Here is a 15,775-nt window from a genome sequence, read left to right as displayed (position 1 = left end):
ACCAACCAGAAAATTATCAGACAGGTTTAATTCAATTCATGCCAGGACCAATAAAAAAGTGTTCCTTTAATTTTTGTGAGCAGTATATTTAAAATTTAAATAAGAGACCCTAATTTTGAGTTTTCTTTTACAAATTCTATAAAGCGTGTGCACTTCTGGGTGTGGACTCACTTGTGGCATGCCTGACTTCTTCAGGATGTCCGTGAGGGTGGACACCACCTGGGTGTAGAAGCAGGAGTCGTGAGCTTTCATCCGCAGGTAGCTGGAGCAATCGTTCCCCAGCTTTTTGAGGCATTCCTCCTCCTGCTTGGTCAAATTCTCTCCAGCGGTTACATGGCTGGCAAAGCGGGTAAGAAGGTGGCGGAAGTGGTAGTTGTCTTTGATGGCTTGTTTGGGATCAGGGGCCTGATACTTCCCCGATGGAATTGTTGCTCCCAGCAGGCTCAAGCCCATCTTGTTCAGGATTTTGTTCCCTGAAGGAAACAGCATCAAAAGAAGACTGACTTTTAAACAAGACACCACAGGTCATTTCAAATGTAGCCCGTTTTATTTATGATTTCCAACGGAGGATTTCATATATTCATAAATAATACAAACAATATCATCATCATTAAGAGACCACTGGGAACAATTTTATAATAGATCAAAGATCTTAACGTTGTTTCTAATTTGACCTCATGCAGTTCCTCTCATGTCCTCGTGGTGTCCTTGTTACATTTTCTGCATCTACACCATCTAGTCAGCTTCATCTCATCTTGAGTACACCACTTAGCTAAAATAATTATTTACAGCTCATCTTTTCCTTGAAATTGCAAATAAATTTGTTTCATTAAAACCACTGTGCACATGTGATCCTGAGAACGTACCACATTTTTTGAGCAACAAAAGCTGTGATATTTGACCGTACCTGCAAAGTGCTTTAAAGGGTTTTTCCCACAGTTTGTCTGCGCCCAGTACCAGGCGTGTCCACCAATCAGCAGGCCTCCTCCCTCCGCCACAAAGTTTTGGATTTCTTGAGCGTGGTCACCGCTGTAGGCAGAACACACAAACACACTCAGGTCTTTCCTGAAGCCCGACTTCTGACACGTGAGGCCGGACTGCTGCAGAACTCCGAGGGCGTGGTCCAGCGAGACACCAATCACCCCCTGGCGGCCTTCATCCAACCAGTGAACGGCATTCTTCCAAAACGGTGCCAATTCCTGCCAGAAAAATACACTTATTCCTATGCAGATTTAAAAATCTGCACTTTTGAAAATGAAGGCATAATATTTTCTTATAATTAAATTAAAACTGTATGGACAATACCTGTCTGCCCAGAAGACCTTCATGTGTAGCCACAATGACTCGGCCTTGACCATAGTAGGCTCCTGCTAGGAACGGGCGTCCATTGCCTGTGGTCCCAATGGGGAAGGCTAACTGGCCGTGGATCAGAACCTCTGAGGCCAAAAGCCCATTGGGGATCAGAAACTCGGACACTCCCTGGAGCAGAAACTCCAAGTCATCCTCAAAATCTTTGCCAAGTCTGTGTTTGAAGGGAGACACAAAGCGTCAGTTTTTAGTGATGTAGAAAAACAACAGTCAGGAAGTATCCAATTAACTTTCTGTTACAAACTTTTTCTTTCAATTCTTATTTCTTACTGTACCATTGAGAAAAAAATTGTACCCAGAGAGCACATAGTCCAAAATTCACCAAAGTTTGCACAAACCTAGTGAACGACACCCCCCATAAATGAGGACATCGCATGAAAAAAATTATCTTTTGGGACTCAACTATAATGTTTCAAAATCCACTAACAAAATCAAAAAACATGTCAGGTATATCTAAAAGAAGTTTGAAAATTATTATGGGTTGACCATAGGACCTGCGGCTTAAATTTCGCACAAGATAAGAAAAGACAACATTTGTTTGAGCCATATTCATGAAATATCACACACGTCCACAACCAAACATTTACTGACCTTTGACCTCAAAAGAGCTCACCATCTTGAGTTAGAACAAGCAAAAGAAATTCCCTTTTAGTACTGTTTACACATTTAAAACTCCTCTACCGCCTCCTAACTCCTCGAGCATTGTTGGGAAGCTACTTTTGAGAAAATGTTGGAATTAAAAGTTATGGATTTTGAATGGCATTAGTAGTTCTGGGTGTCGCCAATATTTTCCAGAATTATTCCATTTGATTCACCAGAGCCCGAAGTGATTCGATTCAGTTTTTTTCCCTATTTCTTTGATCCGCTCAATTCAATTTGAGTTTGCACGGTTTAGACATTTAGACAGGTTTGTTCAGAGACACATTAATAATCTATATATATGTTTCTAAGATTTTCATATGAATCTGATCAAGTTCATATACTATAAAATATATTAGTGAAATAATGAGATTGTTAATAGCATACAGAGTTATATGGGTTGGGACTCCAATAATCGTTCTGTTTCTCCTGGAGGGTGTTTCATTTTGGCCACTAGGTGGTGATCACACTATAGCATTACACCTTATTCCAGAAGAAGAAGAAAGTATGAGCAAAAAACTGTTTTAGATCACAATTGTTTCAATCAATCAATCACTTTATAATTTGTAAAGCACTTATAATAGCAGAAGCAGCCAAAGTGCTGAACAGAGAAATAAAACCAACAAAGAATAAAATAAGCAAAACAGTAAAACCAATAAAACAATAAAAGCAAAGAAGTAAGGATACAATGAAACAATAAAACAATCTGGGCCACTAAATCTGCTCACTGGAGTTAAAAGCCTGGTTAAAAAGACAGATAGGTCTAGTCCCCGTTAGCAGACGGGCAGCTGAATTTTGGACCAGATGGAGACGGCAGAGCAGAGACTGGTCAATGCAATGTACAAAGAGTAGTCCAGTAGTCCATTCTGGAGAAGATTAACGCATGGATCACTTGCTCCAAAGTATGAGGAGGAAGATAAGGCTCGACTTTACTGATTAGCCTCAAGTGATAAAAACTAGACATGGCTACTGCACTGACTTGCTTGTCAAATTTAAAATGCCTGTCAATATTTACCCCAAGATTTCTGATAAATGCTTACAAACATTTCCTTAAAAGAGTTTGGAAAATGTATGCCTGTGAATTTATAGAGATGTTCATTTAGTCAGCAATGTATGTTTAGGTCGACCAAGCATTAGCATTAGCCGTCCTATGGGAAATTCCATTATACGTTAGCATCAAGCTAGCATTATGCATTGAATCGATCTTTACTTTTATGGATCAATTATTTATCTATTAAGCTTAGATCGATCCAGATCAATTCATCAATATTATCAACCCAGCCGTAAGCATTAGCGTGGGGAGCTCACAAAAGAGGTGTTTCTTTGTTGTTTAAACATTTTTCACCATCATATTAGGAAAGTTCAACACATGAATCATTGGCTCAAGTTGAACAAACAATATGACATGCACATGAACATATTAGAAATGTAGGAAAACTGAGTTGCCAAGGAAATCCAAAAATTTACTTTAGCTAATTCTTCTAAAAAATATAAAAAATCTACATAAAAATCAATTTGTCATGCTCAGGCGAGCTAAAAATAAAATGGTTGTTATGGAGATAAAACATTCTGAAAACATAAATTTTTTATGTACTGTAGTTCTTTTTAGGGCGGCAGGTGCAGAAAGGGAGAGTGAGGTGCATGTCATAACTATTCAGCCAGTGAGGGCGGGTCAAAAGGGGGCGGAGTAATGCCAATCATAGCTTTCTTTTTTTATTTTATCTTTTTAAGGTGGCATTGAAATAACTGGTTGTTTTCTTTGTAGAAAAAAGCACATGAATCCTAGAATATTACAATTATTAATATTCTTTTTTTATATAATTTTTTTTTCAAACCTCTTTAGATTAATCATTTTTTTTCCAAAAACAGAAAATCTGTGCCACAGCCTATTTTCCTTTTTTTACTTACTTTACTGAAATAATATTTTTCTAGAACATGAATAACAAAAACGGGCTTTTTAACAATTAACAAGCAATAAAACTCTTTCATATACAACTGTTAGAAATCTGTCATATTTATTTGTTTTTTTATGTTGACGTTTAGTGACTTTTATTCTTAAATGTAACTTTTTTTAAATGTGTTTTTCTTCTTTTTTGGTGAAAATGTATTTAGTAAGCGGTGTGTTTTAGTTTGATCTGTTTTTATAAATACACATAAAATATCCAATATTATTCAATAATGTAAAATACTAGTGCGTTCTCTTCTATTTCTTATCAATATAGAGGTTTTCCCATGTAAAAAAATATATTGATATGAATGTGCATTTTGTATTTATTTACTTAATTCACTTTTATTGTGACTTAGTAAATTTAAAAATGTTTTTTTCTGAGGAGACGATAAAATGGACACTCACATGGCAGCCATCCAGGATGCTGGGATCTGGGGATACACAGGCAGCTTCTCCAATTCCCCCACATTTCCTGAGAAGTAGATCCCTGCGACGCCGGCCACCCTGTTCCCTTCAAACTGGTGCAGAGTATTCTCACGAGGGTGATCTGCAGCCCAGCTCCACGCCTGCCCTGCTATCAGTACCCCACCTCCGGCTTTCAGAAAGGCCACAAGCGCTTTTGGGTCGGCCCCCACGCTGTACGCATCGGTTACGTACACACCAAATCCACGATTGCCGCTGAACTCCTCTACCACTTGGGTTTGGAAGCCGGATTGAGCAATGCTTTCAGCAAGAGGCTTGACATTTCTATGCAGCCCGACGGAGAAGTTGTTTGATCCATCACCTCTCAGCCAGGTCAGAGCGTTCTCCACCAGAGCAGGAAAAGCAGTTAGGTAGTCTTCATGACCCAGAACTACAATTCTTCCTTTGCCGTACAAGGAAGCCGCCATTGGTACTTGACCTTGGCTGTTCATCGCTAAAGGAAAAGCGTGGTCCCCAATGAGCACCAAATCACTGGGAACACATGGATCACTGAGGTCCAGTTCCTTCAAACCTCTCATTAGAGATAAGTAGGCAGCTTCGTGGTGGTTCGGGTGGTTGGCCATGATGAATGGATGAATATTCAGGTGAGGATAGCTTCAGACACTTTGGAGGATTAATAGATTAAATTGTCCTGCAGAAACAACAAGAAAAAAAAACGATTTTAAAGATATATAACAAACATGCTGATAATTCAGTTTCAACAATTCAATGAAAAAAACTGATCCAGAAAATAAATACAAGAAATAATGACAAACAAACAACCTGGAGGTGATCTTTGCTTGCAGTATGACAGCGCAACTGAGATGAATCACATTAAGACCAGAACAAAACGAGAATTGAGATCAGGTTTGGCAGCAAATGGGAGGGTTTTCAGAACAGCCCTGCATTATGGAAAATAAAAGCTGCAGGTCAGCATTCCAAAACACAATCCTGCTTACAATAATAGAGTTAATCATCATGGATTCAGATTATTATTAATATTCCACTTTGAAAGGATACGTTTAAATAATTCAATTCAATAATTCAATTTGTTTGTGTTTTTAAAAATGCCTAAATTTATTTTTGAAATGTCAGCTGAAAGCATGCAGGCAAACCGGGCGTGTCAAAAGAAAAAGAAAAGAAAAGCTTTACAAGAATTAAATTATTGCGACAGCTTTTTTTCTTTGTATTTCAACACGCAATTAAATATGTCAGAAATGTGAATAAAATAAAACGACTTTTGCTTTTTCAAGTTTTCGCATCTTCCGGTTCTGATTGCAGATTTATGTTCATGTCAGTGGTTTAAACCCGTACAAACACCCGTCAAACAGGCTATAAAAGGAAAAAAAGAGGAAAAACACCTTTTACCGTATTCCTTTAAAGTGCTGACAAAGCAAAACAAAACTCAGGGACTTCAAAATGCTACCACGTACATCCTCTGAAAGTAGACATGTTTGTGGAACGTTACCGGAGGTGACGTTTCTTGACGGGCCCATTTTTCCGACGGACCGCACGTGCATGACGGTGCTACTTTGAAAACAATGAACTTCGCTTCTCAGTTTTTTTAACAGAAATTCAAACTATAAAACAAATGTGAACACATTGCAATTTAGGTAAAGTAGAGAGCATTTAAAACACAAAAGCAAATCCTTTTCATTGACATTTTAGTTCAAAGAAACCCGGAAGTCGCGTAAATGTCCTGCTCGTTAGTCAGCAACACTGGAGCTCGGATTGTGCTGGAGGACGGACGCGCTGTGATTGTAGGCCGAGGTCCGGACACCAGAGTCACCGACAAGAGATGCTCCAGGCACCAGGGTGAGCAGAGTCAGGCTTTATGCACAGAGGCTCACTTTTAAACAATCAAACGAGTCCAGTTAATTATTGCCAGCAATATTAGCCATTATTGTTATTAAAACATCACTTAAGTTATTTAAAAGTAATTTAAATGTTGTAAAGGTGATCAGCAACAACTGACAAAGTTAACAAATAAACCCGCTAACCGTCACATATCTACAAACATATATTTTGGAAGCATGACAAGAAAAAAAACATGCAAAAAATATTTTTATTTTAACAAATTATGTCAAACAACATGTAAACAAGTGTAATATTGTTGAAGAGGATTGACTAAACACCAGAAGTCATCTTTAAAGCGTTTTATTTATAGTATTAATATTAAGTAATAAAAACATAATACATTCAAATGTTAGAAATTTGCTCAATTTATTTGACTTGTATGCTGATGTATTAACATTTATTTTAGATTTCTTTTTTTTAAGTTAAATTGTTGCTTTCCTTAGTACAATAAGTTAGTGATTTAATTAAATCTGTGAATTTATGTAAAATATACAGTGCAAGATAATTATTACACAAAATCAGTTTGAGCTAATAGAACTGAAACTATATTTCTTATCATAATTGATGTTTTGCCATAGAAAAAGGATAATGGTCTGCATATGTATTTTATTTATATTTTTTAATTTGTTTTTCGTAACTTTGGAAAAAGTGTGGATTTTAAACCTGTATTTTGAGAAGTGACAATAAAATGTAATCTAATAATGATATTTAAATGTAAAAAATTGAACATCTCTATATTTATAAAACTCCAAAGCATAAATGTGTTAAAATGTTACATCAGGAGACTAAGCTAAGAAGCTAAAAAATGAGTCTGGAGTTTGTTGCTGGAAGAAGGGCTGTTAAATACCAGTTGATTTATAGTATTAAAAGATCAACCCTTAAATTTGCAGAAATATTTTTAGTACACAACGTTTGTTATTCCATGGACACCTCTCAGCTTTAAAATGTTTTTAGTTGTAGTTTGGCAGTCTTTCTTGGGTCAGGCTAAACTTGGGTCTGAATCTTGTTGTTGTTGTTTACTCGGTGAACACGTGTGCGACTGTAAATACAGGCTGCTTCTGCACACCTGGATCATTCTTGTTCTTCTTTTTCAGTGAAGCTGGTTGCGTGTTTTGCAGAGCAGAATGTTGTTGTTACTCAGGTATGAAAACAAACATGCTGTTTGGTGGAATTACTAACCTGTTAGAGAAATATAAAATAATTCTGCAATTAACACTTTAAAAGAAACATCAGTTAAGACTAGTTATGTGTGAAAAGACAAAGCCAGCACTTTGTCGTCATCCTGAACCTTCTCTCTTTTAGTCCAATGTTCATCCTCTAACTTTCTTCTTCACAGCTGGGTGCAAATCCCAGTTTCCTTGAAGGACAGGAGTTGGGTCGAGGTCAGTCTGGAAAGCTAGCCCATGGAGGCACTCTCTACCTGGTTAACCAGAGCCATCCGTTTACTGCCAACTTCTCCCTGAGCTCCAACGGAACCGCGACCAACATGCCCAAGAGAGGCCTGAAAGTGACGGACAAGACCAAATCGGCGGGAAACCGCAGAGAAAATGAGGCTCAATCCAGTCCGACACCCAAACGCAGCATCAAAGATTTCTTTTCTGCCTCTCCCGTGAAGGTACAGCACTCCCCGAAAAATATTCAATCACTTAATTTTTATGTAATGTTGTGTAAAAAACAACAAATGAAGCTTAAAAATATATAAGGGGCGTGTATGTCTTCTCTAAAGTCATCTAAAAGACGTCTGAGCCCAGAAAGAGACCACCCTGAGACAAAGCGACAAAGAAGAGACGAGCACAGCTCCGATCCAGCGATGGATGAGGAAGAAGAGGAGAGGCTGGCTGAGGAAAAGCTGCAGCAGCTGCAGGAGTTTGCCGCTAAGTCTGCGGCGAAGGAGAGCAAAGCCATCGAGGGCTCACCCTCTTCATCCTCGGCAAACGCCTGTGTGAAGAGCAGCTGGCAGCAGACTGGAAACCTGCTGGTTTACACCGCTGCAGGAGTCAAAGCAAGTGACAAGGTGAAGATGACCTCTATACTACTGCTGGAAACAGTCTAAGCTGACATGTTTGCTAAGGTCTCATATGCTTCATAAAGTGTGCAGATGCATTATGTTTAACACATTTCTTTAAAATAAAAATGAAAGTTGATTTTTTTTTTCTCAACTACATTCAAGTTTGGATTTTGAACCAAACAAAACTTTTTAAAGTTCACCTCAGATCATCTTCTGATTTATTTTTAGTCTTTTAATAATGATTATGCAGTTTTTAGTCAAAATCTGAAAATCTGTGTGGGTAGTTTCTGCAGCGCCGCAGAAGTTCGTTAGAAATGTGTCTGAGAAAGCAACCCCGCCCCCCTTTCCCTCACCATTACAGAGAGCTCTCTGTTTACACTCTCTCCCGCTAGCTTACAGTCCCTCACACTACAACCAAACATTAGCGGCGCAATAAAAATGGCGAGGAATGTTGGATCCGTCCAGCCGTACAGTTTTGATCCAGATGCATCAGAAGGAGGAGAAGAAGTTACCTTGTGGCCCCGCCCACAAATAAGCTCTTTTTCAGACAGCATTTTTTCCATCTGTTCCTGATTCATATCGATTTGAATAAAGAAATACTCAGAAATGCAGTTTTAAGAGGATTTATTAAAATATATGTCCATCATCAGAAAAATGCCACAAGAACCTGTTAAAACCTGTTTTTCATTGGAGTCTGTGACTTTTATTCCCTTTTCTGTGTTTCCCTTCTCTTAGATTGCTGGTTTTGACATTGATGGATGCATCATCACAACCAAATCAGGCAAAGTCTTTCCTACCACACCGGATGACTGGAAGTATGTCGGTTTTCCTCGTCTTTACCACCATTTTGCACATTGCTACCATTTCTAGTCTTGTATAGTTTTAGTTTTGTTTATTTTTTATGACCTTTATTTTACCAGGAAATCCCAATTGAGATTAGATCTCATTTTATTGGGATTAACACGAGAAAATGAATAGTTATATAATCAATAAAATAGAAATAAAACAGAGAGCATCTATCTGAGTGAAGAGTGAAGGTAACCCATGTGCTCATGCGGTTCTGTTTTCTTTTTTCTTCCTAACCAGGATTCTATACGCAGAGATTCAACCCAGGTTGGCCAGTTTGCTCAAGAAAGGATACAAGGTGAGCAAAAAAATTGTATTGAACCTTTTAGAAATTTCAACCAGTAATTAAAATATGGCTGTGAAAGTGAATGCGATAACACACACGATTAACAAAAACAGAATTAAGACTTTAATATTTATTATCGTCCTCAGGTGTCCTGCCGTGCAGCTATGAGATCAGTGTAATAAAACTGTCTATAACAGACTTAAGCTTTTTTATATTCTGTGATTGAGATTTAGTTAAATTAATTAGATAATATGGCATTTATTTGTAGTTTTTGGACAAAGGGGATTTTTTTATTTTGATAAATGAGGCGGAAGATGAACGTCGATCTGACGGCTGTAATGCAGAGCGAAAGATCTGCTGTGGTGGGTGGAGCCTAACAGAGCTGTCTGCTGTTAGAAATCCAACAACAAGGAAACCAATCGTTATTTTATTATGGGATGGAGACCGACATGTATTATCTACAATAACAAGCACCGGTGTTGTCTAAAAATTGCGGAAACTCCACAGTTCACCGTGAAAGTCCCGCCCACTGCTGCTACAAGGTGAGCAGTTCAGAGTGGACAGACACGCCTGCACTTGTGAGCAGATTCCAGCTGAGCCGAAATCCAGCTGGATCAAAAGGATCCCTTTATTATTTTTCACAAACACAATAAGGAAACTTTATGAGATAAAAAGGAAAGATGTCAAACGGACAGCAGTGTTCTTAGGAGAGAAATGATTATTTCTGGTAGCTGATGTTCCAAAGGGTTAAAATAAACATTCTAAATATACAATTTTGTGTGTGATTTCATATTGTGAATATTCGAAGATAATAATTGGCTGACAAATACTGTAACTTAAAAAAAAATTAATCACAATTAATTTGTTTCCAGGTTTGCGAGTAATTAGTTAAATTTTTTAATCAATTCCCAGCCCTAATTTAAATACAAAAACATATTCAAGTGTGTTTGCTGTGGAAGTGCTCGTCTCTGGTTTTAAAGTCCCTCCTCCTCCTCTGTCAGGTGGTGTTCTTCACCAACCAGCTCGGCATCGCCAAAGGCAAACTGAGGCCGGAGGTGTTCAAATCCAAAGTGGAGGACATCCTGACCACGCTGCAGCTGCCAGTGCAGGTTTGGTCTCTCTAGAACAGGACTGACGGGGACCAAGATCCAAAACGCAACTTAGATCATGGGCCCAACAGGATCAACATTTATGGAACACTCTAAATTTGTAAAACTTGTAACTTTTTAACATTAATATGAATTAAAACTGGAAGAAATAGTATTCCAGAATAAATCAACTTAAACCTTAAATAACTTTCAATATTTTACTCTCCATAAAAATATATTTTGTCAAAATTATACAAGTTAGAAATAATCACAAGATAACATCGGGTCATTAATAACAATAAAATAAAATGATCTGGAGGGCCGGATAGAATTACCCGGAGGGCCGGATCTGGCCCCCGGGCCTTGACTCATGTGATCCAGAGGTTGGAGGTCGGGTGGGAAGCAGCATCGGAAATCCCCTCCTTGTCCCTGTTCCAGGTGTTTGTTGCAACCGGTCCAGGAGTCTACAGGAAGCCGGTGACGGGGATGTGGACCCACCTGTGTGAGAAGGTAGTCTGGAGCGCGCAGACACGTTAACATTAACAGACAGGCTTCACGTGAAGGACAGAAGTTAGACTTCCCTCTGCTTTGTCTTCTGTTGTGTTTGCTGTTTCCTGTTCAGGCTAATGATGGCGTGGCTGTTGACCTCCAGCAGAGTTTTTTTGTCGGAGGTTAGTCCTTTTTGCTGTCACTAAGCTTTTACTTTTTTTTTCCTCTTTAAAACTTTATTACGTAAAGGATAATGCCTGACGAAGTGTGTGTTATGAGAAATTAACGCACAACGCGGAGGCCTGAACCGTCTGACTGTCAAAGGGTATTATCCTGCTTATAACATGCTCATTTACTAAAGAAATAAATATTCAATCGATATTTAATACTTTATTCTTGTTATTTCTTCAGTTTAGATTGCTTTTTCACAGAAAGTGGACTATTTAATACGTGGTGTGGCTTTGTGTCACTCATTTGAAAGGAAGACCTTGACAAATGTGGATTTTTTTTCAGTCTTTCTCTGAACTTAAGCCTTTAGTGAGCATCTAGAACACAAACATAACTCCAGAGCACCAGTGTTTATGTTTTTTGATTTATTGTAATTTTTTTAAGTGTTCACACGATCATGAGCCGCTTTTCTCCTTCACAATCTACTGGAATGACGTTGATCGTGTTAAGGGTTAAAAAGTTACAGTACACACTAAGGCTGCAAACCTCTGTGCGTCCAGATGCTGCAGGGAGGCCAGAGAATTGGGCTCCCGGCAAGAAAAAGAAAGATTTCTCCTGCAGTGACCGTTTGGTAAGAACGTTTCCCGCCGCTACGTCAACAACCGAAGGCTTCAGGCGTGCCAAAAGTTTCCCTCCTTCTGTTGCAGTTCGCTTTGAACATTGGACTGCAATTCCACACCCCTGAGGAATTCTTTTTAGGCTGGAAGAGCGCCCCCTTCAACCTGCCTGACTTCAACCCTGTGAGTACGACGACCTCCTCTAAATCCTCCACTTTAGATTCATTCATTTATTTATGGAATCGTCACTACAATCTCTTCTGCTTACATGCTCATTAATATTTCAATCGTTTCCTGAATGATACACGTAATAATGCTAATTAGCCTGAAGGATCTTAAACATTTCCATGAAAATGGCCTCTAAAGTTCTGTTTTCATTAGTACAATGAATGGTCAGGAGAGACATTGGAGTCCTTAGTGATGGAATTTGCTGACTGAAATATTTATGTTTGTTTGTTTACTTGCTAATATGTGTACTCTGCAAAAGCATAATCCTAAGAAAGTAAAAATACTTGTTTAAAAAAATCTTATTTTCTTTCTTTAAAGAAAAATAAGTTTTTCAATAGTAAAGTAATGTAGTTTTAGAAAACTTAAATCAAGTTAAATCAAACCAGTTTTTTTCTAAATTAAATTTTCCCAAATTATTCTAAATGTCTTTGTAAGACCATTTTTCACACCCAATTTGCAATTGTTTTTTTTTTTTTTTGTCGTTCATGTTTATTTAAAAAACACTAAAGGGTAAGACTTTTAGACTTATTTCTAAGAGTTCTCTTTTTGCAGTGAATTTATATTATTATTTCAATTTTTCTGGAGGCTCTGGACACAGAAACTCATAAAAAAATGAAAAAAAAACCTTTTGTTAAAACTAAAAAAATATGATTTAGCAACATTTCAACAAGTTGTTTTTCTTCCTGCCTGATAGAGAAGAATAGTTGCTAGAAAAGCAACAGGATTGGACAGTGCAAGAATACACTCAGAAACACATGCATGGAAAAATATGTTACTGAATTACTAAAAAAGGACATTTAAGGTAATATTTTATCCAGAATAAGCTTTTCCAGCCTAATTTTCTTCAATATATGCCTTCTATCATCAGAAAAATGCCACAAGAACATGCTAAAAACACCATGTTCATTCAAATATGGAGTACATGTTGCTTTAAACGTGTCATAATATCATAACAGGGACTAAAGATCTCTTTATTTGATGTTTTATGAGAGGTAGAGAAATACTGAAGGTTAAAGCCTGAGTTGTCTCACATTGCCAGTCTCTAAAAAGCTGCAGAGCTTGTTTGCATGAATTGATGGTTTGCAAAGGCTTAAAGAGGGTGTAGTTAAACACACTCCACCCTGGACCTTTGTTACCTAGAAACACTCAAACTGTTCTGTGTGATGTCGAGAAATGAGCAGACGGGCTTCTTCCCACAGCAGTCCACACACACACAGTAGTTACTTTGTGGTCATCTTGTTTGATGTAGGATCACAGCACTAATTGCTGTCTGCTTTTCATAGAGGGAGCTTGACTCCGCCTCCAGGCTGTATGACCCGCCGTCCGCTTCCCTCACCTCCAGTCACACAGAAGTCATTGTTGCCGTTGGTTACCCCGCATGTGAGGCCTGCTCTGTACCTTTCCCGTGTCCCCTCCCAACAAGCCCTCTGACCTCACTCCCTCTCGTTTACAGCCGGTAAATCCACCTTTTTCCACGCCCACATCATCCCAAAGGGTTACGTCTATGTCAACAGGGTGAGTGGACACAGACATCTCTGACTGCTGCGCGTGAACACGTCTCGTCTTCATCCTCTTCATCCTCTCCTTTGTGTCTCAGGACACCCTGGGCTCCTGGCAGAAATGCGTGGCGGTGTGCGAGCGCGCTCTCAGGGAGGGGCGCAGCGTTGCCGTTGACAACACCAACCCAGACCTGGAGTCGCGCAAACGGTGATGCTCTAATCTGTGTGTTCAGTCCGCCTGTGTGCTCTCAGCTCACATGAACCGGTTCCAAAAATGACTCATGCACACAAATAATCACACAAGCAGGGTGGAGTAGTCTCTGATGTGTTTACTCTCAGCTTTGATTTAAGCCGCTGCGCTCACGGCGTGTGATTTCCTCTTGGATTTAGCCTAATAGATTCCTCTGGTAAAACGCACTGCCTTGTAGAGTGATCGGCCCAAACCGAATTCTTCCCTTCTCCTTCATTTAGCCCTCCAAACCGAGAGTTATGAAAAAATGGTGTCTCATATTTCAGGGGCCTCTGGTCAGAATCAATCTGTTGCTGGAAGCGGAAATCGTAACTGTAGCCGGTTGCGTAAGTGGAAATTTCCTAAACTTTAGGAAAGCCTTTCAAAATGATATTTTAAAAACCTTTTCAGAACTTTCAGCTTTTACGCTTTTGAATGGCAATAAACTGTAGCTGTTTTTTTCTCTGTGAATCAGCTGATCAGAGGCCGCTTCAGAGAGTGTCAGAGAAAAACCGGCAAAGGGTCGATAAAGATAGAAGAAACGGGAAAACTATATTTTTTTGTGTCTGACTCCGGCGGGGGGAGGGACTTCCAGCTATTCATTTTCAGGCGTCATATTTTCTCTCTGTAGCCTGATTCTCTTGCACATTTCGGACGCTACTTTCATTTGATGATGTCACCAATAATCGTCATTCTGCTAGCATTAGCGTGGAGCTTCCAGCACTTAAATATACATCACAACAGTGAATTTATAACTTTAAAAAGGTACAGCAAAAAGTCATTACTTGTATTTAAATGTAAACTTCTGTCCTTCAGAGCACACCAAAGTGAAGAAAAGCTTGTCAGCGTGATGCGGTCTACCCTCTCGATGGAGGACTTTGTGTACCTCAGTTTCAAGCATGAAATTAAAAAAAATTCCTGGACAAACTTGCACTTAATCTGCCCCTTCAAATGGAGGCGAAGGAAGGAGGGAAGAATTCAGATTGCGCCTTAGTGTCCAATACAACTTATTTGACGTTCCTTGGAATCCTGTTTTAAGAGGATAACCTTTAGGTTTGTGTGTTTTGCAGGTATGTGGACGTAGCTAAAGCAGCGGGGGTGTCCTGTCGTTGTTTCCACTTCTCTGCTTCTCTGGAGCTGGCCAAGCACAACAACAGAGTACGACACTCTCCTCCTTATGCCTGATTTGGTTAAACCTCTGTGACAAATGTCTTTTTCACGGATTTTCTTGTTTCCAGTTCCGGGAGATGGTTCCATCTGACATCAAACACGCCAAGGTCAATGACATGATCTTCCACAGTTACAAGTGAGTGAAAGTGGGCTCGGAGGAGAACTCTGAAACCTTTTACAAAATTGGATGCTGTTGTAGACTTAACGCCGGGTTCACACCGCACGTGAAAGGGCTGCAGAGCGCAGTGCACGCGGAATCCGCTTCACCTCCAGTTCACACAAGACGCATATGTTTTCGTGACGGTCTACAGCCGATTCTGCTCAGCTGTGGTTGTTTAGAGTTTCTACGATGAATTTGACATCGTCCATCTTGACTTATCGCCAACTGGTCTCTGTCTCTCTCTGTTGATTGTGTTTTTAGAAACCATAAACCACACCCCCCGCTCTGCAATTGGCCCACCACATTGATCTGTGTGTTTTCAGTAACGTGACTCCTCCCAGTGTGTCACAAAAACTCTGACAACTCAAGAAGCTTGTATGAAAGTTTTGCTTCCAAAGGTGCTGCGGGAATCTCCCAGGAGAGGAGCGCAGTTGAAGAGCACTCCAGCCCGTCCACTACACACACACACATACACACTCAGTGAGTCTGCATGGAGAAATGTCATCAGCTGACTCAGAAGCAGCTTGAAAATATCCTGTTAATTGCAGTGAATAATTATCATCCAGAAACTGGCAAATTCTGAATAGAGATGGCTTCCAGCACTTAACTGATGAAGAGGGAAGCACGCACTTTCTTAGGGCACAGAGAGAGTGACAGTCCTCATGAATGGTTTGCAGTAGGGGTGTTGCGGATCACGGATTATCCGTGGTCCG

At 39.4% G+C, this 15,775-nt stretch overlaps 2 protein-coding genes across 6 annotated transcripts in view; one reads left to right on the top strand and one right to left on the bottom strand.

Annotated features, from left to right (window-relative positions):
- Positions 1-5,924, bottom strand: part of LOC112136449 (TRPM8 channel-associated factor homolog) — a 12,020-nt gene extending 6,096 nt beyond the window's left edge. Inside the window, exons 1-6 of one of the 5 annotated variants that reach the window (XM_024258153.2) lie at positions 5,786-5,882; positions 5,201-5,319; positions 4,361-5,069; positions 1,306-1,522; positions 908-1,199; positions 172-473 (exon numbers count right to left, since the gene is read on the bottom strand). In XM_024258153.2, coding sequence (XP_024113921.1) covers positions 172-473; positions 908-1,199; positions 1,306-1,522; positions 4,361-5,001 — 1,452 coding nt within the window. In that variant the 5' untranslated portion in view covers positions 5,002-5,069; positions 5,201-5,319; positions 5,786-5,882. Of the gene's footprint in view, positions 1-171; positions 474-907; positions 1,200-1,305; positions 1,523-4,360; positions 5,320-5,778 lie in introns of all 5 variants that reach the window. The other 4 variants (XM_024258155.2, XM_036214721.1, XM_024258150.2 and 1 more) reach the window with 4 other exon arrangements.
- A 152-nt stretch (positions 5,925-6,076) lies between these two features.
- Positions 6,077-15,775, top strand: part of LOC112136451 (polynucleotide kinase 3'-phosphatase) — an 11,371-nt gene continuing 1,672 nt past the window's right edge. The window contains exons 1-16 of the mRNA XM_024258158.2: positions 6,077-6,232; positions 7,369-7,415; positions 7,611-7,889; positions 8,001-8,288; positions 9,018-9,097; positions 9,369-9,426; positions 10,416-10,523; positions 10,941-11,012; positions 11,125-11,173; positions 11,720-11,790; positions 11,867-11,959; positions 13,288-13,384; positions 13,458-13,519; positions 13,602-13,711; positions 14,803-14,890; positions 14,971-15,038. Of these exons, the coding sequence (XP_024113926.1) occupies positions 6,112-6,232; positions 7,369-7,415; positions 7,611-7,889; positions 8,001-8,288; positions 9,018-9,097; positions 9,369-9,426; positions 10,416-10,523; positions 10,941-11,012; positions 11,125-11,173; positions 11,720-11,790; positions 11,867-11,959; positions 13,288-13,384; positions 13,458-13,519; positions 13,602-13,711; positions 14,803-14,890; positions 14,971-15,038 (1,691 nt within the window). The 5' untranslated portion in view covers positions 6,077-6,111. The remainder of the gene's footprint in view (positions 6,233-7,368; positions 7,416-7,610; positions 7,890-8,000; positions 8,289-9,017; positions 9,098-9,368; positions 9,427-10,415; positions 10,524-10,940; positions 11,013-11,124; positions 11,174-11,719; positions 11,791-11,866; positions 11,960-13,287; positions 13,385-13,457; positions 13,520-13,601; positions 13,712-14,802; positions 14,891-14,970; positions 15,039-15,775) is intronic.

This window comes from Oryzias melastigma, linkage group LG13, assembly GCF_002922805.2.
Source record: "Oryzias melastigma strain HK-1 linkage group LG13, ASM292280v2, whole genome shotgun sequence".
NCBI classification, from domain to species: domain Eukaryota; kingdom Metazoa; phylum Chordata; class Actinopteri; order Beloniformes; family Adrianichthyidae; genus Oryzias; species Oryzias melastigma.
Note: the sequence above shows the minus strand (reverse complement) of the source record. Positions and strands in the feature narration are given on the sequence as shown.